This window comes from Thalassophryne amazonica, chromosome 20 (genome assembly GCF_902500255.1).
Source record: "Thalassophryne amazonica chromosome 20, fThaAma1.1, whole genome shotgun sequence".
In the NCBI taxonomy this organism is placed as follows: Eukaryota; Metazoa; Chordata; class Actinopteri; order Batrachoidiformes; family Batrachoididae; genus Thalassophryne; species Thalassophryne amazonica.
The window spans coordinates 14,086,847-14,111,949 of NC_047122.1; the positions used below are offsets into that span (position 1 = coordinate 14,086,847).

At 41.4% G+C, this 25,103-nt stretch overlaps 1 protein-coding gene across 1 annotated transcript; it reads right to left on the bottom strand.

Annotated features, from left to right (window-relative positions):
- Window positions 1-1,762: 1,762 nt before the first annotated feature.
- Window positions 1,763-24,878, bottom strand: eppk1 (epiplakin 1). Its single transcript, XM_034161226.1, has 4 exons — window positions 24,719-24,878; window positions 17,823-17,918; window positions 15,751-15,862; window positions 1,763-10,563 (listed from the first exon to the last, which is right to left on the bottom strand). The coding sequence occupies exon 4, from the start codon at window positions 10,555-10,557 to the stop codon at window positions 2,059-2,061; it is 8,499 nt and encodes a 2,832-aa protein (XP_034017117.1). The 5' UTR covers window positions 10,558-10,563; window positions 15,751-15,862; window positions 17,823-17,918; window positions 24,719-24,878; the 3' UTR covers window positions 1,763-2,058.
- Between the last annotated feature and the right edge of the window lie 225 nt (window positions 24,879-25,103).

Here is a 25,103-nt window from a genome sequence, read left to right on the forward strand (position 1 = left end):
TGTAGACTTCTCGTTGGCATTTAATACGATGCAGCCGTATCTTTTAGTACAAAGGCTGCGTGATCATCTCCACCTGCCTCACCAGCTTGTTTTATGGATTTTTAATTTTTCATCTGAGCGAGAGCAGAGGGTCTCTGTACATGGCTGCTTCTCAGACTCTGTTGTGTTGTCCACAGGCTCACCACAGGGGGGGGTTCTCTCACCCCTCCTTTAATTATGTATACAGATAGCTGCAGGAGTTCTCAAGACGACAGCTATTTGGTTCAATTTTCTGATGACACTGCACTGTTGTCTCTTCACAGTTCAGAATCAGACCATGGAGCTGCTTTATCAGATTTCATTTGTGGATTTAAATGTGTCCAAAACTAAAGAAATGATCATTGACTTCAGACGTAACAGGGATGTGGCCAAGGAGAGTATCATACACAATGAAAAAGTGGAACTTGTCACATCATATAAGTATTTGGGGACTATTTTTGATGAGAAGCTGAAGTTTGATGTGAACACAGACGCCATTGTGAAGCGAGGACAGCAGAGACTTTATCTTCTCCATAAATTGAATTCCTTTTCTGTCAGGCCTGCCATCCTTTGCTGTTTTTATCAGTTTTTTTTATTGAGAATCTTTTGTGTTTTTCGTTTATCTGCTGGTTTCACAGCCTCTCAGTGAAAAACAGAAACAGCCTGAACAACATTGTTAAAATCTGTTCAAAGATTATCGGAGTGAAACAAAGAGACTTACACTTTTTCTGTAATCAAAAGATCCTCCGGAAGGCTGAAAGCATCTTGTCCTTGTCAGGTCATGTTTTTCGGCGATTCGACTTTTAAATGCTCCGTAGGTCTGCCGTGTGTTTTTATTTATTTATTCTTGCTATTCATTTTAACTCCTTAAGTCTGATTTTATTTGTTTTTATTAGTTTTATTGTTGTTATATATTGTTATGTTATTTTTTTTTTTATGGACTACTCAAATAAAATTGCCCCTTGTGGGATTAATAAAGTTGTTGATTGATTGATAGTGTTTATAATGTGGGTACATTTTTCAAGGGTGATAATAAATCATGAAAAGTTTCTGTAATGATTTGGAAAGATGTGTGAGTCCAGAATGTAATTATCAACATCCACTGTTCACTGTTGTTACGTAATATCTGTAATTTCTCCAAAAATATTAGTCCTATCAATGTTCCATTTTGCCTGCATTCTTCCTTGTCCCAAAATACATAAGCATACCACATGGCAAATGTCAGCTCTTCCCAGTTTCTCCATGTTCGAAGGTCCACACATGCACGCACGCACACGTACACAGAGGCCACTTCGTTTTTAATATATAGATGATTTATACCCCCTTCCGGAATGGAGAGTCTAGGATGTAATGATCCACATCCACTGTTCAATTTGTCATCTGTAGATCCTCCAAAAATATTAGTCCTATCAGTGTTACCTTTTGGCGGCGTCCATCCTTGACCCAAAATACATAAGCATACCAAACGTAAAATGTCAGCTCTTCCCAGGTTTTCCGTGATCGAAACCATACACAGGCACGCAGGCATACACATACACAGAGTCCACTTAGCTTTTATTACATAGATAAAACCATCATGCATGTTAATTATTACACCTGTGTTTTACCATTTAAGTATGTGGGTACTAAAAGCATGGAATGAAAACATCTATTTCTACAGTTCCTTTGAGTGATATATATATATATATATATATATATATATATATATATATATATATATATATATATATATATATATATATATATATATATATATGTATAATATGCTTTCTATATAAGCACAACGCCCTGTGACAGATTGGCATCCTGTCCAAGGTGTATCTTGCCTCACTCCCTATGAGTACTGTAATAGGTTCCAGCCCCTTGATGACCATTAAATGGAGTAAGTGGGTATAGAAAATGGATGTATATGAGCACAATTCACTTTCAAAAGAACATACCCTGAAACAAAATGTGTTTTAGGCTTAGAAAGAAAAATGACTGGCTACGTTGTTGTGTAAACTGCAGTGGAACTGAACAGAAATCATCAGGAATTAGGAACTACTTATGCAAAGGGAGTAAACTCAGTCCTGTAACTGGGTCTGTGATACACCTCTCAACCAGCTGGAGATAAGTGAGGTTCTCTTGTGTGTTGGGGTCAAAAAAGCCTTTGGTGTCATCATCAGGGTCAGACAGAATCTGGTTCATTTCCTCATCAAAGTATCCTCTTTGGTATGCCACCTGTACAGGCACTCTGTGGCTGTGTACGGGATCAATGATGCCCCCTGTGGCAATCTGGGCTTCAAGAAGACGAATTCCATGATCTTTCACAATGAGGTCTTTCTTCAAGGCCTGAAACAATGAAATTATGTTTCCAGTGTAGGGATCCTTGTATCCTGTAACTGCCCGTTCTGCTGAAAGCAGCTTGTTTTTCCATTCATGGCCAACCAGTCCTTGAGCCACAGCTTCTTCTACAGACAGTTTCTTGTTATTTATTGGGTCAATGACAAATCCAGTGGCAGCTTGTGCCTCCAGCAGCACAAGAGAGGTCCCAGGAGTCAGAAGACCCTTGGCTTTGGCTTGGTAGATGCTCAGCGTTTCTTTCGTTGACTGCAGATACACTCCTGCAATGCTGTTGGTCCCCTCTAGATACCTCCGTACAGAGTCCATCTCACTCACTTCCATCACTGTGACTTTTCCTTCACTGAGTTCCTTGTAGAGATCTTCATCAATGATTTTTGATTCAAGCAGCTCTGTTGCAGTAACATCCTTTCTGATTCCATGAAAGTTATCAATTTCATTTGTCTCTGTGATTGTAGTTGTTGTGATGGTAATTTTTGTTGTACTGCTGTCCATCTTTGTTTCAGGTGGTTGGCATGTGACAATTGACGATGAGGTTGTTGTTATCTGATTTTGAATGATTTTCAGGATGATCTCCAAGAAGTGTTCAATCGTGATGGCTCCAGACTTGTATTGTTGTACAAGCTCTCGCCTCTTCTCCTCAGTAATGTATTTAGAGTAAAGCAATTCCCACAGAGACACTGTTTCTCCGTGATATTTTCCCCCAGCTTTGTTTGTAGTTGTAGATTTGAGAATGAGTTTTGTTGCCTCATCAACAAAGAAATAGACCTCGCCTTTCTTTACAATGACCAGTAAACTCAGGCCTGTAACTGGATCTGTGATACACCTCTCAACTAGCTGGAGATAAGTGAGGTTCTCTTGTGTGTTGGGGTCAAAAAAGCCTTTGGTATCATCATCAGGGTCAGACAGAATCTGGTTCATTTCCTCATCAAAGTATCCTCTTTGGTATGCCACCTGTACAGGCACTCTGTGGCTGTGTACAGGATCAATGATGCCCCCTGTGGCAATCTGGGCTTCAAGAAGACGAATTCCATGATCTTTCACAATGAGATCTTTCTTCAAGGCCTGAAACAATGAAATTGTGTTTCCAGTGTAGGGATCCTTGTATCCTGTAACTGCCCGTTCTGCTGAAAGCAGCTTGTTTTTCCATTCATGGCCAACCAGTCCTTGAGCCACAGCTTCTTCTACAGACAGTTTTTTGTTATTTATTGGGTCAATGACAAATCCAGTGGCAGCTTGTGCCTCCAGCAGCACAAGAGAGGTCCCAGGAGTCAGAAGACCCTTGGCTTTGGCTTGGTAGATGCTCAGCGTTTCTTTCGTTGACTGCAGATACACTCCTGCAATGCTGTTGGTCCCCTCTAGATACCTCCGTACAGAGTCCATCTCACTCACTTCCATCACTGTGACTTTTCCTTCACTGAGTTCCTTGTAGAGATCTTCATCAATGATTTTTGATTCAAGCAGCTCTGTTGCAGTAACATCCTTTCTGATTCCATGAAAGTTATCAATTTCATTTGTCTCTGTGATTGTAGTTGTTGTGATGGTAATTTTTGTTGTACTGCTGTCCATCTTTGTTTCAGGTGGTTGGCATGTGACGATTGACGATGAGGTTGTTGTTATCTGATTTTGAATGATTTTCAGGATGATCTCCAAGAAGTGTTCAATCGTGATGGCTCCAGACTTGTATTGTTGTACAAGCTCTCGCCTCTTCTCCTCAGTGATGTATTTGGAGTAAAGCAATTCCCACAGAGACACTGTTTCTCTGTGATATTTTCCCCCAGCTTTGGTTGTAGTTGTAGATTTGAGAATGAGTTTTGTTGCCTCATCAACAAAGAAATAGACCTCGCCTTTCTTTACAATGACCAGTAAACTCAGGCCTGTAACTGGGTCTGTGATACACCTCTCAACCAGCTGGAGATAAGTGAGGTTCTCTTGTGTGTTGGGGTCAAAAAAGCCTTTGGTGTCATCATCAGGGTCAGACAGAATCTGGTTCATTTCCTCATCAAAGTATCCTCTTTGGTATGCCACCTGTACAGGCACTCTGTGGCTGTGTACGGGATCAATGATGCCCCCTGTGGCAATCTGGGCTTCAAGAAGACGAATTCCATGATCTTTCACAATGAGATCTTTCTTCAAGGCCTGAAACAATGAAATTGTGTTTCCAGTGTAGGGATCCTTGTATCCTGTAACTGCCCGTTCTGCTGAAAGCAGCTTGTTTTTCCATTCATGGCCAACCAATCCTTGAGCCACAGCTTCTTCTACAGACAGTTTCTTGTTATTTATTGGGTCATTGACAAATCCAGTGGCAGCTTGTGCCTCCAGCAGCACAAGAGAGGTCCCAGGAGTCAGAAGACCCTTGGCTTTGGCTTGGTAGATGCTCAGCGTTTCTTTCGTTGACTGCAGATACACTCCTGCAATGCTGTTGGTCCCCTCTAGATACCTCCGTACAGAGTCCATCTCACTCACTTCCATCACTGTGACTTTTCCTTCACTGAGTTCCTTGTAGAGATCTTCATCAATGATTTTTGATTCAAGCAGCTCTGTTGCAGTAACATCCTTTCTGATTCCATGAAAGTTATCAATTTCATTTGTCTCTGTGATTGTAGTTGTTGTGATGGTAATTTTTGTTGTACTGCTGTCCATCTTTGTTTCAGGTGGTTGGCATGTGACAATTGACGATGAGGTTGTTGTTGGTGTCTGATTTTGAATGATTTTCAGGATGATCTCCAAGAAGTGTTCAATCGTGATGGCTCCAGATTTGTATTGTTGTACAAGCTCTCGCCTCTTCTCCTCGGTAATGTATTTGGAGTAAAGCAATTCCCACAGAGACACTGTTTCTCCGTGATATTTTCCCCCAGCTTTGTTTGTAGTTGTAGATTTGAGAATGAGTTTTGTTGCCTCATCAACAAAGAAATAGACCTCGCCTTTCTTTACAATGGGCAATAGGGTAAGTTCTGTGATGGGATCAGTGACACATCTCTCAATAAGTTGTAGATAAGTGAGGTTCTCTTGCGTGTTGGGGTCAAAAAAGCCTTTGGTGTCATCATCAGGGTCAGACAGAATCTGGTTCATTTCCTCATCAAAGTATCCTCTTTGGTATGCCACCTGTACAGGCACTCTGTGGCTGTGTACGGGATCAATGATGCCCCCTGTGGCAATCTGGGCTTCAAGAAGACGAATTCCGTGATCTTTCACAATGAGATCTTTCGTCAAGGCCTGAAACAATGAAATTGTGTTTCCAGTGTAGGGATCCTTGTATCCTGTAACTGCCCGTTCTGCTGAAAGCAGCTTGTTTTTCCATTCAGGACCAACCACTCCCTGAGCCACAGCTTCTTCAACGGACAGTTTCTTGTTATTTATTGGGTCAATTACAAATCCAGTGGCAGCTTGTGCTTCCAGCAGAACCAAGGATGTGCCAGGAGTCAGGAGCCTCTTGCTTTTGGCTTCATAGATGCTCATGATTTTCTTTGTGGATTCAATTCTCACACCTGCTATGCAGTTTGTGGCCCCAAGGTACTTTTGAATTGATTCCATCTTGCTCACATTCTCTTCAGATACTTCTCCTTGAACAATTTGTGTGAAAAGCTCTTTTGAGATGATCTTTGACTCGTATAGCTCACTGGCTGAGACTTGCTTCCTTAATCCTTTGAATTTCTTTTCTTTTGATGTTACCTCTGTGATGATGACAGTAAGTATTTCAATGATTTCTTCTATTTTCATGGTTCCAGTCTTGTATTGCTGTATGAGCTGCTCCCTTTTTTCTTCTGTAATGTATTCTGAGAGTAAAACATCCCACAATGACACTTCTTTGTTTTTGAAGTGTCCTACATTTATGGAAACATTTTTCCTTTTGAACGCAAGCTCCGTCTGCTCATCTGTGTGAAATATATGCGATTCCTCTTCATGCAGGGGTAGAAGCAGCAGCCCAAATTCAGAATCTTTCTCGCAACGCTTGATCAGTTGAAGGTAAGAGAGATATTCTTTGGTATTTGGGTCAAAGTATCCCTTTGCTTCATCACTTGGAGTCAACAGTATTTTGGACATTTCTTCATCAAGGCATCCCATTTTCATTGCAACATGGTCAGGAAGTCTGTGGCTTTGATTTGGGTCAATGATACCTCCAGTTGCCATCTGTGCTTCAAGAAGATGAATACCATCACATCTTGGGATCAGCTCTCCCTTTATAGCTTCAAACAGAGATATTGTTACATCTGTGTATGGATCTTTATAGCCGGTGACTGCTCGTTCAGCTAAGAGAAGTTGCTGATGTACATCTGGTCCAATAACGCGCTCTCTTGCTGCTTCATCAACGGAATACATCTTGTTTTTGAGGGGATCAATGACCCATCCTGTTGCAGCCTGTGCTTTCAGCAGTGCCAATGCATTTCCAGGCATCAACACACCTTGTGTACTTGCTTCATATATTCTCATTACTTTTTGGGATGGGTAAACCTTGATTCCAGCAATGCTTCCAGTTCCTTTGAGGTATTTCTTCACAGAAGCACGAAGGGTGACTTCTTCAAAAGTGAGTTTCCCTCCTTTCACCTGATTGAATGTGTCTTCATCAATGATATCAGAATCCAGTAGCTGTTCTGCAGAAACAGGTTTTCTCAGACCTGCAGTCATTTTCGGAGTTTCTGTCTTTTCCAGATTTTCTACGATAGAAATCACAAGTGTGATTAAGAGCTGTGTGCTTAGCTTTCTTGTTCTGTAGTTTTCAAGTAGGCCAATTCGTTGATCTTCAGTGAAGTAACCAGAGTGAATCAAGTCCCATAGTGAAACTGATTTTCCTAAATACCGGCCCACTGAAATGTTCACAGTTGTCTTTTGAAACTCTTGCTGTATTTCTGCATCGGTGTACATTTTCTCCATAGTTACTGCTTTTGCCTTGTCCTTTAGGGGCAGAAGAAACAAACCTGTTTCTTTGTCTTTTACACATCTGCTCAACATATCCCTGTATGTCAGATTTTCCTTTGTATTTGGGTCAAAAAATCCCTTTGTATCATCAGATGAGTCAGACAGCATTTGGTTAAGTTCTGCATCAAAATATCCTTGTTTGTATGCAGCCTCTAGAGGTAAGTGAATACATTTAATGGGGTCAATGATACCACCTGTAGTGATTTGTGCCTCAAGTAACCGGATGGCATGTTGCTTGACAATTAGGTCCTTTACCAAGGCTTGGAAAAGTGAGATCTTTTGACCAGTGTATGGATCTCTGTAGCCAGTGACAGCCCTCTCTGCAGACAAAAGCTTTTCGTACATATGTGGCTCGATTAGTTTTTCCTTGACAGCCTGTTCCACTGTGAGTTTTTTGTTTTTCAAAGGATCAACAATGAAGCCAGTGGCAGCCTGTGCCTCCAGGAGACTTAGAGCTGTACCAGATGTTAAAACACCAATCTTTTGTGCATCAAAGATGCTTAGTTTCTGATTGGAGGGTTGCAGGATCACCCCAGCCACACAGCTTTTTCCTTGCAGATAGTCTCTTACATTATCCATTTGCATCACATCAGTGTTCGTTATTTTTCCAGCAACCAAGTTTTTGAATGTTTCTTCATCTACAATTTGTAATGCCACAAGATCTGCAACAGAGACTTTTCCTCTGAGACCCTCTAAGTGCATTCCTGCTTGTTGTTTTATTTCCTTACACTCAATGATCTCCAAAATGGTCATAGTTAATTTCTCAGTTGTGATTTTCTTTGACTTGTAGAGCTTGAATAACTCATGTCGTTTTTTCTCGTTCAGGTACTCCGAGTTGATAAGATCCCAAAGCGTTGTGTGCTTACCTCGAAATCTGCCATACCTAACAGTAACTGTGGTCCTTTTGAATGCTTCCTGAATGTGATCATCTATAGTAATTTTGGTACTTTTGCTTTTGAGTGGCAAGAGGCACAGACCTGTACTGGGATCTGTGACGCATCTGGCTATAAGCTGCAAGTATGTCAAGTTCTCAAGGGTGTTGGGGTCAAAGAAGCCTTTGGTGTCATCACTTGGATCACTCAGGATCTGGTTCATTTCCTCATTAAAATATCCCCTCCTGTACGCTACATGTACAGGAATTCGATGGCTGTTCACAGGGTCAATGATTCCACCAGTGGCAATTTGCGCCTCCAGTAGGCGAATTCCATGGTCTTTTACAATGAGATCTTTTTGCATTGCTTGGAACAATGAAATAATTTTGCCATCATATGGATTTTTGTATCCAGTGACAGCTTTCTCAGCTGAGCGCAACTTTTGACAAACATCAGGGCCAATAATTTTTGCTCTCACAGCTTCATCCACTGAAAACTTTCTGTTTCCAATTGGGTCAATTATGTAGCCTGTTGCTGCCTGTGCCTCCAGTAGAATCAGAGCCGTTCCTGGCATCAGTTTTCCTTTCTGTCTGGCCTGGTAGATGGTCATGACTTGAGAATCAGGAAGCAGTATACCAGCAATGCTGTCCTTTCCCTGTAGGTATACATTCACATTTTCATCTGCTATAACTTCTTTCACAGACATTTTTCCTTTGTTCAGATCCTCCACAACTTTCTCAGTTATGATTTCTGCTTCTAAAAGCTGCTTGGCTGTGACACTTTCTCTGATGCCATCAAAGATGACCTTAGTCGTTTTCACAGACTTCTCTATGGTTTCCAGAACTATTGTGATGATCGCTTTGATATTGAGCTTCCCTTGTCTGTACTTCTGAACAATGTCTTGCCTCTCCTCTTCAGTAAAGTATTCTGACATCAGGAGTTCCCACAGAGAAACTGTCATCCCCATATATTTCCCAGACGTCACATTCACCTTCTCTTCTTTGAAAGCCACTTTTGTTTGATAGTCAATTAAACTAAAATTCACCCTGTCTGATTTATCTTGGAGAGGAAGGAGGCACAGTCCTGTTGCAGGATCGAAAACACATTTTTCCATCAGTTGAAGGTAAGTTAGATTTTCTTCAGTGTTTGGATCAAAAAAACCTTTTGTATCATCTCCTGAATTTTCAAGTAGGGCATTCATATCTTCATTGAAATAACCTCGCTTGAAGGCCACTTGTGTGGGAAGTCGGTGGCTGGTAATAGGGTCAATTATTCCACCCGTAGCAATTTGTGCCTCAAGTAGTCTGATTCCATGTTCTTTTACAATGAGATCTTTTGAGAGTGCTTGAAACAGGGATATGGTTTCACCTGAATATGGGTCTTTGTATCCAGTCACTGCACGCTCAGCAGAAAGCAACTTTGCATGGAATTCGGGACCGATGAGTTTGTTTTTGATGGCCTCGTCCACTGTGAACTTCTTATTTTCAAGAGGATCAATCAGGAATCCAGTTGCAGCTTGTGCCTCGAGTAGGACTAGCGCTGTCCCAGGCATCAGTATGTGTTTCTTCATGGCTTCGTAAATGCTCATTCTCTGATTGGATGAGACGACCACAATGCCGGCGATGCTGCCTTTGCCCTCCAGATATTCCTTCACTGATTCATTTAACAACACATCCTGAGTTGTTGTCTTGCCTTTCTGTAAATCATCAAATGTTTCTTTATCAATGATCTTTGATTCGAGAAGTTCAGTGCAAGAAACGGTTCTTCGAAGGCCTTTGAAGGTGATGAACACAGGAAGAAGTGACAGGCCTGTGACAGGATCCACGATGCACTTCTCAAGGAGGCATTGATAGTTCAGATTTTCTTGTGAGTTTGGGTCGTAGAACACTTGGAGTTCAGCCATTTCATCATTGAGCAAACCTTTTTCATAGTGACCTTTCTCGATGGCTTCCTGAACTGAAATTTTTTTCTGCTCAGCAGGATCAAACAGACTGTTTGTGAAAAGCTGTGCTTCGAGCAGCCTCAATCCATGATCTCTTGGGACTAAATCTTTCTGCATAGCTTGGAACAGAGATATAGTTTGTTTGGTGTAGGGGTCAGTATAACCATGAACAGCTTTCTCAGCTATGAGAAGTTTCTCTTTTAACTCTGGCCCAACTATTCCTTCTTTAACAGCATCTGCAACTGGAAGGATTTTGTTTTTTACTGGGTCTACAATGCCAATTGTGGCTGCTTGAGCTTCAAGAAGAGCTAAGGCTGTCCCTGGTTTCAGGAGACGTTTTTTCATGGCTTGATATATGGTTATCGTCTCCTTGGTCTTCTCCATATATATTCCAGCCAAAGGTCCCTTGACGTCAGTGGTGCCATTTTGCTTCACCTCGCCATCTTGATTTTGATTGATGGAGGCCATCTTGTCCTGAGGAGTTGTATTGATACAAAAAGTTATTTAAATGATACAGGTTTGGATTTGCTGTGCATTAAAATTAAGTAACACATCCACACTGCAGCAATTCATTTATCTGAAAGAAACACCCACAGGAGCTATTTTTCTCTTGTATTGGCATTCCTTTGCATTTGTTTTGCATCCCCAGATAACACTTTTGTGTAGTCTTCCTGTGCATTTCAATTTCTTTCTAACTTATTTATATGTTTTAATCTTATGATAACTTTAACTGTAAACCGTGGCTTGCAAATAATGGCATAGTTCTAATATAGTCAAGGTCTTAGATAAAATAAAGGGCAGACAAAAACAATGAGGGGAAGTAAATCAACATTATCATGTCCCACATGATAAATTTAACATAATGTCCAGTTCCACATCAGTGCAGTAACAGTCACAGCACAAATTAGTTCTGATCTTTAGTAGTATAAGCATTCGCTAATGAAAATAAATATTTCCTGCATATTTCACATAATCAAGGCTCAGTGGCTCCAACACCTTTACAGTAAACTCTGCTGTGCACTGTCAAGTACATGAAAACATTCATTTAGGTTTTTAAATAAAGAGTGACATATACGAAGAGGACCCACCCATTGAGTCCATGACCAATTTTCCAAGAGTAAGTTTTGAATGCAGATTGTTGGAGACTGGCCCTCCAAAAAATGGCATTTTAGCCAAGTGTAGGCTAACTCCACCATTGGGCGATAAACAAAATGGAGGCCAAAATCAATATTATGGCATATTGTTTCACTTGTATTTGTGTGAGAACTTTAATATTGGTGTCTAAAGCTATGTTTTGGGGTCAAGGAATTCAAATATGACCATAAAAAATGATATATTTGTTACCTAGAGGGAGCTGTAGAATGTGTTGGACAGTAATACAATTTTTTTACTTTTCATTTATTGTAATATATATCTTGAATACGTAACAGTATTTCCAGTCCATTTAAAGGACAAGAAAAGTCACATTTCTCAATGAAAATAGTGAATTGAAACTTAACTTTACAGGAATGGCAGTATCAGGCATATATCAAGTTATGTGAGGTTGACATTCTTACATAGTGAGTGCATGTTGAGTATATCGTAACTACAGTAAGTCAATCATCAACATCTCAATTTCTTTATAAACACATCTCAACAAAATACTACATTCTGAAGGGACCTTAGGTAGACATGGCATACTGTACCTCTGGGGGACACATTAGCCATTGTCAAGTGTCCAGCCATTGATGAGCGGAGATGTTCTTGTTGACATTGTTGAAAGAGATGGGACTTATAATTAACTCTCTGCACTTTCAGGTTGTGGGTTGTGGGTGTCTGTCAGGAGGGATTCTCAATGTTGATTTATTTTTCGGATTTTTCCATTTCAGAGCTAAGGTCCCTTCAGGATGTATTTGAAGATGGCGTGCCAACATCTGATGAAAGTGATGGGGACGATGAATACAGTGATACAGAGGATGATTGACTGAATTCCAATTATGATGTTATGTTCATATTGTGGCTGATTTAAAGAGACTGCCTAACTGCTAGTATAAATGTAAGAACTTAAACAAATTTAACCCAATATGGAACTTGATATTGTAAAACTGTGGCTTCTGTTTTGTCGACCTCACATAACTTGATATATGCCTGATATTGCTATTCCTGTAAAGTTAAGTTTCAATTCATTATTTTCATTGTGAAATGTGACTTTTCTTGTCATTTAAAGGGACTGGAAATACTGTTACGTATTCAAGATATATATTACTGAAGCAGCAGGACCTTCGTGTGATCCTACTCTGTGATCCACGTCCTGTTCGTGACGCCAGATTGGAGCAGCAGGACCTTCGTGGCCGGGACGACGGTGGGGGATCGAACCCACGCGGCTCACACCAAAAGACCATTCCTCTACCAGGTCAGCCAAAGGGGAACTCCCCGTTAGCCAAGCTAGCGGGAACGTCTTTTCAATTCGGACCCGGGACTTTCATCCCGCTACATTACCATGAAAAGTCAAAAATGGTATTACTGTCCATCACATTCTACAGGTCCCTCTAGGTAACAAATATGTCATTGGTATGAACATATTTGAATTCCTTGACCCCAAAAACATAGATTTAGACACCAAATTTGAAGTTCTAGGTCTCACAAATACAAGTGAAAATAAGCCATATAATAAGTGATTTTGGCCTCCATTTTGTTTATCGCCCCCTGGTGGAGTTAGCCCGCACTTAGAAAAAAAATGACCCTGGCTAAAATGTTATGTTTGGGGTTGCCAATCTCAGAATCTGCATTCAAAACTTACTCTCGGAAAACTGGTCACGGACTCAATGGGTGGGTCCTCTACTAACATGGATGAAGTGTGACCAGCATCATCAATAAGAGGTGACAATCATAAAATTACTTATTTTACTGTTTCCTATTTATATATTCAGTTTGTGGCCCAGATCCCCAGGTTGGGAACCATTTGTTGAGAAATGCACTGAAAACTTAATTAATTTCACCTGTCTGGTGAAGAGAGGGGCTGAGCTGTCGACCGATCACCACCTGGTGGTGAGTTGGATCCACTGGGAGGGGAGGAAGCCGGTCAGACCTGGCAGGCCCAAACGTATCATGAGGGTCTGCTGGGAACGACTGGCAGAACCCTCTGTCAGCGAGGTCTTCAACTCCCACCTCCAGGAGAGCTTCTCCCAGATCCTGGGGGAGGTTGGAGACATGGAGTCCGAGTGGACCACATTCTCCACCTCCATTGTCGATGCGGCCGCTCGTAGCTGTGGTCACAAGGTCTCTGGTGCCTGTCGCGGCAGCAATCTCCGAACCTGGTGGTGGGCGCCGGAAGTAAGGGATGCCGTCAAGCTGAATAAGGAGTCCTACTTGTCTTTGTTGGTAGGTAGGACCCCGTAGGCAGCTGACAGGTACTGGCAGGCCAAGTGTGCCACAGCCTGTGCGGTCGCAGAGGCAAAAACTCGGGTCTGGGAGGAGTTCGGGGAGGCCATGGAGGAGGACTATTGATCGGCCTCGAAGAAATTCTGGCAAACCGTCCGACGCCTCAGGAGGCGGAAGCAGCTCTCCACCAGCACTGTCTACGGTGCGGGTGGGGAGCTGTTGACCCTGACTGGGGATGTTGTCAGGTGGTGGAAGGAATGCTTCGAGGATCTCCTCAGTCCCATCGTCACGTCTTCCGAAGAGGAAGCAGAGACTGGGGACTCAGAGGCAGATTCATCCATTGCCCAGGCCGAAGTCACCGAGGTGGTTAGAAAGCTCCTCGGTGGCAAGGCTCCTGGGGTGGATGAGATCCATTCTGAGTACCTTAAGTCTCTGGATGTTGTGGGACTGTCTTGGCTGACACGCCTCTGCAACATCGTGTGGCGGTCGGGGACAGTGCCTCTGGATTGGCAGACCAGGGTGGTGGTCCCTCTGTTTAAGAAGGGGGACCAGAGGGTGTGTTCCAACTACAGGGGGATCACACTCCTCAGCCTCCCCGGTAAGGTCTATTCCAGAGTACTGGAGAGGAGAATTCGACCGATAGTTGAACCTCGGATTCAGGAGGAGCAGTGTGGTTTTTGTCCTGGTCGCGGCACACTGGACCAGCTCTACACACTCCATCGGGTGCTCGAGGGTTCATGGGAGTTCGCCCAACCAGTCCACATGTGCTTTGTGGATCTGGAGAAGGCGCTCGACTGTGTCCCTCAGGGCACCCTGTGGGGGGTGCTCCGGGAGTACGGGGTCCAGGGTCCTTTGCTAAGGGCTATCCGATCCCTGTACGACCGCAGCAGGAGCTTGGTTTGCATTGTCGATAGCAAGTCAAACCTGTTTCCAGTGCACGTTGGCCTCTGCCAGGGCTGTACTTTGTCACCAGTTGTGTTCATTATCTTTATGGACAGAATTTCTAGGCACAGCCAGGGTGTAGAGGGGGTCTGGTTTTGGAACCACAGAATCTCGTCTCTGCTGTTTGCGGACGATGTGGTTCTGTTGGCTTCGTCAAATCAGGACCTTCAGCGTGCACTGGGGCGGTTTGCAGCCAAGCGTGAAGCGTCCGGGATGAAAATCAGCACCTCCAAATCCGAGGCCATGGTTCTCGACCGTAAAAAGGTGCTTTGCCCTCTTCAGATTGGTGGAGTGTCCTTGCCTCAAGTGGAGGAGTTTAAGTATCTCGGGGTCTTGTTCACGAGTGAGGGACAGATGGAGCGTGAGATCAATAGACAGATCGGTGCAGCATCTGCAGTGATGCGGTTGCTGTATCGGACTGTCGTGGTGAATAGAGAGCTGAGTAGGGGGGCAAAGCTCTCAATTTAACAATCGATCTACGAGGTCTGTCCATAAAGTATCGTACCTTTTAATTTTTTTCACTGAAATTTTCACTGAAAGCCAGATAAATTTTTCGAATGGTTTCTAGGTGCCAGTCTCTAACAGCTTCTGAAAAAATTCTGATGGAAAAAAAAGTCCTTTTCATTCCGCCATTTCCAGACAATGAAAATCCGACGAGGGGGCGGGACCACTCCTTCCACAAGGCGTGCTCACAGGCAAATGACGTCACCGACAGGCGTGGAAAAACTCACGCATGCGCACGAGGGTTCAAGCATGTCTGACGTAAAAACATATGAATGAAATCCATATAGTTTTTGAAAAAAATAAAAAAGGTACGATACTTTATGGACAGACCTCGTACGTTCCGATCCTCACCTATGGTCATGAAATTTGGCTCATGACCGAAAGAACGAGATTGCGAGTACAAGCGGCCGAGATGAGTTTCCTCCGCAGGGTGGCTGGGCACTCCCTTAGAGATAGGGTGAGGAGCTCGCTCACTCTGGAGGAGCTCAGAGTCGAGCCGCTGCTCCTCCACGTCGAAAGGAGCCAGTTGAGGTGGCTCGGGCATCTTTTCCGGATGCCCCCTGGACCTGGACGCCTCGCTGGAGAGGTGTTCCGGGCACGTCCCATTGGGAGGAGGCCCCAGGGAAGACCCAGGACACACTGGAGGGACTACGTCTCTCTGCTGGCTTGGGAACGCCTTGGGGTTCCCCCGGAGGAGCTGGGGGAGGTGTGTGCGCATCGGGAGTTCTGGGCGGCTTTGCTTGAGCTGCTGCCCCCACGACCCGACTCCGGATAAAGCGGAAGAAAATGGATGGATGGATGGATGTCTGGTGTCTGTAAAAAAAAAAAAAACATTTAAAACAACGTATATCAAACCTTTTAATTCCTTTTGAGTCTGGATGCAGCTTGTGGTTTTTCCTCGTGGATCAGGGTTGAAGGTATTCAGGCTTCTTTTTTGAGTGAACCCCAAGTCTTTGAAACAGCCTCCCTGTGGAGATCAGCAAGGTAAAAAACATTCCATGTTCATCACATCTGTTCTTAGAAAGCATATTCATCACTTAGGGCCCCTTCACACATACGAGTAAGAACAAATCAGGGCAAATCACGGTGGAACAGCTCGTATGAGCGAAATACGAAAACATCAAGCTGACAGGTAGGCACGAATGATCCCACTGCGATGGTTACGTGCATGCGACAGTGTCATGCACGAGCGTTCACGAAACTGTCACAGTGGGAAGAGAATGCGAGCAGCTGGAACATGTGTAGCCACATCGCTCAGCTGCTGTAAAAAAACATTTTAAAAAATACATGCCACCCACGGGATTTGAAATTGCCAGCCAGAAACTTTACCATTGAGCTACCATCGCTGGCCTGTAAAAGGTGTGGAAAAATCCCTGAAATCACCAAGGAGATGGGCACATTTAAAAAAGAAATCAAACAACACACCATAAAAACACTGCATTTTATTGAATCGCTCTTATCAAGTGAACAATACAAGTATGAACAGCCCAGCATGCGTGTCTGGCCCGACACGTGTGTCTTGTGGATAGTGCGCCGCATGAAAGACCCCGCATCATGTGAAACAGAGCTCACGTGGGTGACGTGACATTCAGATCGCCCACTACATGTTATGATCTGACGGTCAGATGAGAGGCACTTCGCCTGCGGGAGGCATAAACCACACACATGCCATGTGTACTTGGCAACTTCACAGTCGTGGGGCACTTAGACAAATTTCACATCCAGCTCAATTTGATTGTCTGCTGACTGTTTTCATGCTAACAGCGCAAATGGCCACACATTTTCTAAGTGCCAAGCGAGCGGTGTTAGATGTCCGCGTGTCAACTGGAATTTGGCCGACACCTGCCACGAGAGGGATCAAATGGGCTCTCACAGTGCACACCCTGTCTTTCAGCCGCTGGTGTGCGCAAATAGTTGTAGCAACAGGTGTATGAGGCATTGGAGGCAGCTCAGATTGTTCACAATTGGCATGCAATTCTTCCTTCGTGCGCTAGTCAGCTTCAATCATGTTATATGTGAAGGGGCCCTTAACATGGTCACAGTGTACACTTCCTTGATCATGGATGCTTTAAAGTTGCAACATGTAGCAACTTTAAAGCAATTCTGCTGTTGCTTCTCATCAGTGTATCATGTTTGGTGAAAATGGTCCAAAGGATTTGGGAGGAGTAGGGGAACAGACAGGTAAACCAACCTTTGTTCCCAATGGCCTTGGGCTGTTTACATCCACCAAGGATGTAATAAAATCACTGAGAGTTTATTTATCTATTTTTCTGTCTGTCTGTTAGCAGGATTACATCAAAACTACTGTGCGGATTTTGAGGACATGTTCACCACAGATAGATATTAGGCCATGGAAGACTCCACTGAATTTTGGAGGTGAACCAGATCCAGATTAACAGACGTCAGATTGCTCTTCTTCAAAATAAAATCCTTAAGGGTATTTGTGGGGTCAACCAACACGCACACCGTACATTTGGTGGAAACTGGCCCAAGTATCTCTGAGGAGTGGGACAAACAAACAAGTTTGGGTAGGATTACTTTGAAATGTCATCCAAAAGTAATCAGATTACAAGTAATCCAAATGTATGTACATACATACATGTAATCCACATGTATTCTTCCAAAGTAATCCTACCCAACCTTGCAAACAAACATTTCTCAAATTATAATACAATAGTTAAACACCAGAGGAAGGTTTCCTTGCTGCTATCAAGAATGTGCTTGCTCATGGAATGGGTGAGGTTTAAACAGTGCCTTCAAGCAACTTTATTATCTTGTGATTTGTGGTAAATTGAGTGGAATTGGAACCTCAGACCCTTATCTGTAACAGGTGGGTTAGAAAATGAATGGGTGGATGGAAAACTGAATGCGGTCTGCATCCATGAAATAATATTTAAGAGACACATGTCTGGCCACAGTAATCAAACCTTTTAGGAATCCTTGTGGTCCTTCCAAATCCAGTGTAGGGGTGTGGGGTACGCAGGCTTTTTGTGGAGTGAACCCAGGGCCTTCGTCACACCTTCCTGTGAAGATTAGCAAAGTTTTTCTTTTCAAATACATACAGTAGTTTGGGTTGAATTGCTCACAGTTGAAAGCTACTTTTTTATTTTAGCACCTTAAAATTTAAGGATATGCATTTTTTATTGTCTCAAAGCAGTTAATACATTTTGTAGCGTTAATCGGGCATTTGTTCATTTAAATGATCTGTAATAATAATAGTAAGTCAGATACTGCACAGAAAAGTATGCAAAGGTTTTGTCTCAGTAATAATACAAGTGTGACGCTCCTGTACGTCTTCCACGCACAACTCGTGTATTTGGTTCTTTGGTGTATGTGATCACTTCAAAGTTTTTCTGTGTCGCCTGTTTGCAAGAAGTTAATCAGACTGTAATAGTTTCATACACACACACACACACACACACACACACACACACACACACACACACACACACACACACACACACACACACACACACACACACACACACACACACACACACACAAGAACAGTAGATAATTCTGGAGAAATCTTTAATTGACATATGTGAAGGCCTGGGAGCACTTCATGACTACACAGTGTACACAGATTAAAAATATTAATGCTTAACATATCATCATGTCACTGCATAACCACATATTTGCTTTGGCCAGAAACAGTGCAACACTTTGAAACTAAATTGCAAGATGCACCCCCCCAGTGAAAACACTGTCATATTTGTGTGAACAGAAAGACAAACACATCTTTGTGTAATGAACAGGGCCCGTATGCTTGGTGCATCTCAAAGTCCTCTCAAAGAGCTCCTAACTTAGCCTAAAATATCCTGGCAAGGACTCCCAGCCTAAGAGAGAACCAAAAGGTGTCTGAGAGGCAACTATGGGCAAGGAGTTGACAGAAACTCCTAACAGTGAGAAGGCGGAGTTGACCCCGTTGCTTGGTATGATGTGGTCCTGTAAGAGCTGTGATTGGTTGTCACAGAAAGGAAGGGGAAATTTTAAAAAAATAAATGCACTCTGCGCTCCTACATATGAATGAACAGTAAAATCAACCGATCATATAACTGTGTTAAGAAATGCGTAATCATGAAAATAATTTAATGTCATGATGATAATTAATAATTAACTAATTTGTTGATCACCAGGCCAGTTGCTAAACCTGTAAATTCATGTGCTGCAATGCATTATGGAAGTTCTGGGTTTTGGGGTTTTAAATGTTGTAATTGTGGTCCATGATAGTTTAACAGTGTTGTTAGTGTTATTGATTTATTGTGTTTTAGTTCAGTTGGTTTCGTGACCTAAGTGTCATCATGTTGTCACCATAAGTGAAAAGTGTATCGTGTTTGATGCCGTCCCTGTGTTGTTTTATCTGAAAAATAAGAGCGCCTCCTAGTGGCAGAGTGCCAAAAAGACTAAAGCTCTTGCTTGTCTTTCATTATTTCACACAGCTCACCACAAAATGAATTGTTACACAGCTTGAAGTTGTTTGAACATATCTCATTCACATGCCGATTATCTACATATTAAAAATGTGCATAGACACGCAAGTTTATTAATAGCATCAATATAAGTACATAATATAATTGTAAATATGGTAAAAATACATGCATGACAAGTGACAACACTTATTTCTGTTGTTGCTCATTTAAAATGAAATGACAAAATAGAAGTAATAATAAAATATCAATAATACTGATAATAATAATAAAAAATAATGATAATATTAATGTGTGTATATGATAACAAGAACCTATACAATTTATAAATACATTAAGACAGTAAATTAACATAAAATAATTATGTAGATTCAATTCAATTCAATCAATTTTTTTATATAGCGCCAAATCACAAGAAACAGTTGCCCCAAGGCACTTTATATTGTAAGGCAAGGCCATACAATAATTATGTAAAACCCCAACGGTCAAAACGACCCCCTGTGAGCAAGCACTTGGCTACAGTGGGAAGGAAAAACTCCCTTTTAACAGGAAGAAACCTCCAGCAGAACCAGGCTCAGGGAGGGGCAGTCTTCTGCTGAGACTGGTTGGGGCTGAGGGAGAGAACCAGGAAAAAGACGTGCTGTGGAGGGGAGCAGAGATCGATCACTAATGATTAAATGCAGAGTGGTGCATACAGAGCAAAAAGAGAAAGAAACAGTGCATCATGGGAACCCCCCAGCAGTCTACGTCTATAGCAGCATAACTAAGGGATGGTTCAGGGTCACCTGATCCAGCCCTAACTATAAGCTTTAGCAAAAAGGAAAGTTTTAAGCCTAATCTTAAAAGTAGAGAGGGTGTCTGTCTCCCTGATCTGAATTGGGAGCTGGTTCCACAGGAGAGGAGCCTGAAAGCTGAAGGCTCTGCCTCCCATTCTACTCTTACAAACCCTAGGAACTACAAGTAAGCCTGCAGTCTGAGAGCGAAGCGCTCTATTGGGGTGATATGGTACTATGAGGTCCCTAAGATAAGATGGGACCTGATTATTCAAAACCTTATAAGTAAGAAGAAGAATTTTAAATTCTATTCTAGAATTAACAGGAAGCCAATGAAGAGAGGCCAATACGCTGCGAGTTTGTGAGTTATACCACGGAGTCAGGCACTTCTGATTTAAGGCTGTCTTTTTCAGAGGAGCTACAGCATCCAAAGTTGTCCTCAATGAGGATATAAAACTATTGACGAGATAATCTTTAGAACTTTAGAACAGTCAAACTCTCAAGATCCCTCTGTGATCTTTGGCAGCCCACAAGAGTTGTCTCAGACCGCAGGTTGGAAACTGGAGGGGTTGTGTATGGCAAGTTTGTTTACATCAAGCTCACCTCCAAAAGACAGTGTTAGGAAACAAAGCAGTGAGGGAAGCTTACAAGAGCCCAACAACTCTGAAGGAGTTACAAGCGTCTGTTGATGTGATTGGAGAAACGAGGCAGAGAGCAACTTTTGTCTGTTGTTTTACCAGTGACAGCTTGATGGTAGAGTGGAATAGCAAAGGTTAAAAAGTTGAAAAGATGTGAAATTTCATCGGCAGTTTGTAAGAAGGCACTTAATGTTTTTGTTTTAAAACTGTACAGGACCATTTCGAATCATTTGATATTTAAATTACATTGCACAGGGATGTACTATGTTCTGCTGTGTACTGTGATCTGAGGGAAGCTCTTACCAAATTATTTTCTAAAGAACACCTGATTTGGTATTTTCTATGCTATTATAGTTCCCTTAAAGTTATTCAGCCACTAAGCTTTTTTAAGAATCCAATATGACCAATATTCACATTGTCTAGAAAAAATTTATAAAACAGATCCCCTGAAGGGAAAAAATTTAAAAAGAACAGATGGACTTGAACAACTTATGGCAGCCACGGTAGAGAACCATAGAGTCTGACTGTAACATCACTGATCACATGGGGGCTTCGCCAGATTTGCACAAAGTAACGGTCTCTCTGGTTTCTAATCCAACTTGGTGGAAAATGCTCCAAAACCGCACTATTTTTGTGTAAATTGAAGATGTTTCTCATATATGAAGTAAAACTAGTGAGAAATAAACACTTCTAAAAAAAGGAAAAAAAAAAACACTTTTTGTAGCCAGATAACACCTCTGGAGTGATTAAGACACACTGCATCAGGTAACTTCCACTCTTTTCAAAAGTCCACGCCTGCACACACACGTCCTCCTGCAGATGGTGTTAAAAAGGAAATATTTCTCATGAAATTCCCCTCCATGAATATGTTCTCTTGATTAAAATGAGCTGTAATTTTACAAGATTAAAAATAAACCAACATTATAATGCGTGGACTTTAGGAGGAACTCAATTTTGTCAGTTTAGTGAAATGCGGGTGGCTCTTTAGCTTTAAGTCATGTTTAAAGTGTAACAGAAGCTGTAAAATTATTAAGTTATTTAACTATAAGAGGGAGTCATTTATTTATGAAGCCTTTTGGTTTTCCAGCTTGAAAAAGCTTTGCTCAAGTTAGAACATGTGACCAAATAACTTGGTAATATAATAGTTATTCATGAAACCAGTGGCTTTTAGCTGTGTTCCTGTTGTGGTGCGTTTTTTTTTTTTTTTTTTTTTTTTTTTTTTATTGGGGATGATGTCATTGAAACCTGCAGGAGTGATTCTTTAAGAAAAGGGTGTGGAGCGAAAGCAGTCACAAAGTTCACAGGAACTCGTTTTATTGCCTAACTGAGAAAGTGAACAAGGCTCTGTTATTGATGTAATTATTTCCATGCACAGAGCTTACTTACTCTGAGTTTTTATTGAGAAAAAAATTCCGTATTCCTCTTGAGCTCTGTGGAGTTAAAAATGGGATTTTATTTTTTATCTCAGCAGACTGATGATGTGTAGTTTTAATTTATCCACCATCAGTGAGTTTCACTGTTATAGTTGTGAAATGGTCTTTACAAAAAACTGAAGACTAAATATTTGATATATGTAATTGATATATAAATTGTTGTTATTTTTATTTTATGTACACATACACAGTACAGGACTGAAGTGTGTAAAGACAGCAGCAGTTAGAATCACTTCTCCATTTGCAGTTCCAGACAATGTCAAAATTTGAATGTTTTTAAAGAGACTTAATATTTATTACACCATATCAAATTTCTTACAGTGTACAAGCACAAAGCTGCAAAAGTGGATTATTCATTTTATTAAATGAGCTTCTAAGGGGATATATATTTATTCATTCCTTTAAACATTGGTACAACTAGAGATTTGAAAGTTTGTTTTGTGATTTGTATGAAAACGTGCCAATATTAAAGCTGCTTATTTCATAAAACATCCTGTTTGAATTTTCTAAAAGAGTCACAACGTGTTTTCTTTCAAGCCAACCAAATCTTTGGAGAGAATTAAATTATTATTTTTCATTTCTCTCCATTTGTTCATTACCTGTTATTGACTGCTTCTGTAAATGAAACGACTAAATCAAGTCCACGTGCACACTTTGTGCACAATAGAGTGTACTGAAAGAAATAAGCAGTTTTGGAGCGTTTTTCATCATGTTGAATTATTTTATTGAAGAGAGCAGCCAGATCACATAGCTGTGCCTCTTTACTCTGATTGGCCTTTGCTGTGTGCTTCCCAGCATCCCTCATGCAAGTAAGGAGAAACCCCCACGTGGGTCCCTACCGTAAGTTGTTCAAGGTCATCTGTTTTTTTGAAATTTTCACCTTCAGGGGAACTATTTATTAATTTTTTTTACAACACGGATTTTGATCATATTGGTAATTTCATATTATGCATCCCCTATTTAAATGCTAATAAACAGAGTTATAACAGCAGAGGTGGGACAAAGTCACCATCAAGTCACTTTCAAGTCATGAATCAGCAAGTCCCAAGTCAAGTTTCAAGTCATAATGATATTGGTTGCAAGCTGACTTGAGACTTGATGTGGGACTTGCAGATTGATGACTTGAGAATGACCTGACAGTGACTTCATCCCACCTCTGTATAGTGGTATCAAAGCAAATTATTTTATTGACTTAAATCTTTAAAAACCCAAAGGCCATACACTTTTACATCTGAATATGCAATAATTTTGTAGACCCATTTACCATTGTAGATAATTTTGTAGTACTGATGACTATTAATCTCGTCCCTGTCGTGCCAATTGTAGGGGGAAAACTGGTAGTGCCAATTAATCAAGCCACATCAATTAAATAAACAAATCAACAAATTAATCAACCAAATAAACAGATCATTTCGGAGAAGAGAGTAAAAAAAAAAAAAAAGCCATCATCATAAGGAGAAGAAACTCACTTGTAAAATGACAGAAACCTTTCTTTCAATGACAAAACAGTGGGGTGGACCACCCAACAAATCTCTTAAACATCGATCTGCCACAGTTGGTTAGCTGCGCTAACCTGCTGTATTTATTTAACAATTAAAACTAATTACAACACTGAGAAAATGCCTAACGTCTGCATAAGGCATGACGTTTCCATAATGACAGGTTGTTTTGTAACAGTGGAAATTGTAATTATAGACATGGAGGCTTCCAACAGTACATGCCAGTACTTGCTCAGATGACCTATGCAGCTACTTTAAAGTATTTATTAGTACCTTTTTCAAAATTTCTTAGAAATGTGCATAAATCTTATAATATAATTTCAGACACCCCTTGACTAGACCGTACCATTTCTCAACATTAGCTAAGCTAAGCATTATTGTCGCTGAGTAACTCTCTCTGTCTTAACCCATTTATCAGCACTGTTTCATGCTTCATTTGTATTGACATTTACATTCAGGAGTATCTCTTTCATTTTACTTTATGGGGGTTCCACTCCAATATTATATTAAGTTGTAAAACATTCTGGTAATACATTACAAAATACCATTTCCTCATTCATGCAAACCACTTATGACCTTTTACTTATTTTAATTCAAGGCTCAGAAGTGTCAGTTTCAGATTGTGTGTCTGTGAGAAAACAATCCTCGCTGCATTTGTTAACAGCTCTGATTATGACGTTTACGTAGACGTAGTGTCCAAATTTGTGTTTTGGCTTTGACATTTCCCAGTAAAATATCATTTTAAATAAATGTGGTCAAAGGTAATCAGCCAGCAATGTTTGCTTTCACTTTTTTTTTATCACCAGGGTGTTGGCCAGCTGTGCACGAACACATTTCTTCACGTTTGTCTTTGACGAGACAATTCTTGTCCAACATGTCCCTCTCAAAGGAAACAGATTAGACTTAATCCTGCTGATTAATCGACACTTTTACTCAGATAATTAGTGTTAACAGCACTGATGTTTTTACTTGCCAGTGCAGAAGCAAACAAAAGACGTTAGTTATTGCTTCTTTTATCACCTGTCCCAAAGAAATATTTGCCGTCCTTACCTGAGCGCTGGTTAGTGGCGGCTTTCAGCTGATCTTTATGATCTCGAAAGCTTGAAGTGCTGGAACGCCTCAGAGGTTTTCTCTGCACACTGGTCAGATATAAAGCAGGTTCAGATCCAAGTCCCTCCTTCATGAGGATCAGCCTCCTTTACTGGGAGGGAACCACAGCCGGAGATCTCAACATACCAAGAATTCCTCTGGAATATTAAGGACAAATAACTTTAGCTTTTCTGTTTCCAAACACACAAGTTTAAATCTTATTTGGTCTTTATGGATGCAAATCGGATGCACATACTGAACAGGGGTGACGCTTATCTGTCTTATCCAAGTAAACAGGTTGGGACGAGTCAAGCCGGATGTTCTGTGATTACAGATAGCTTTGTCT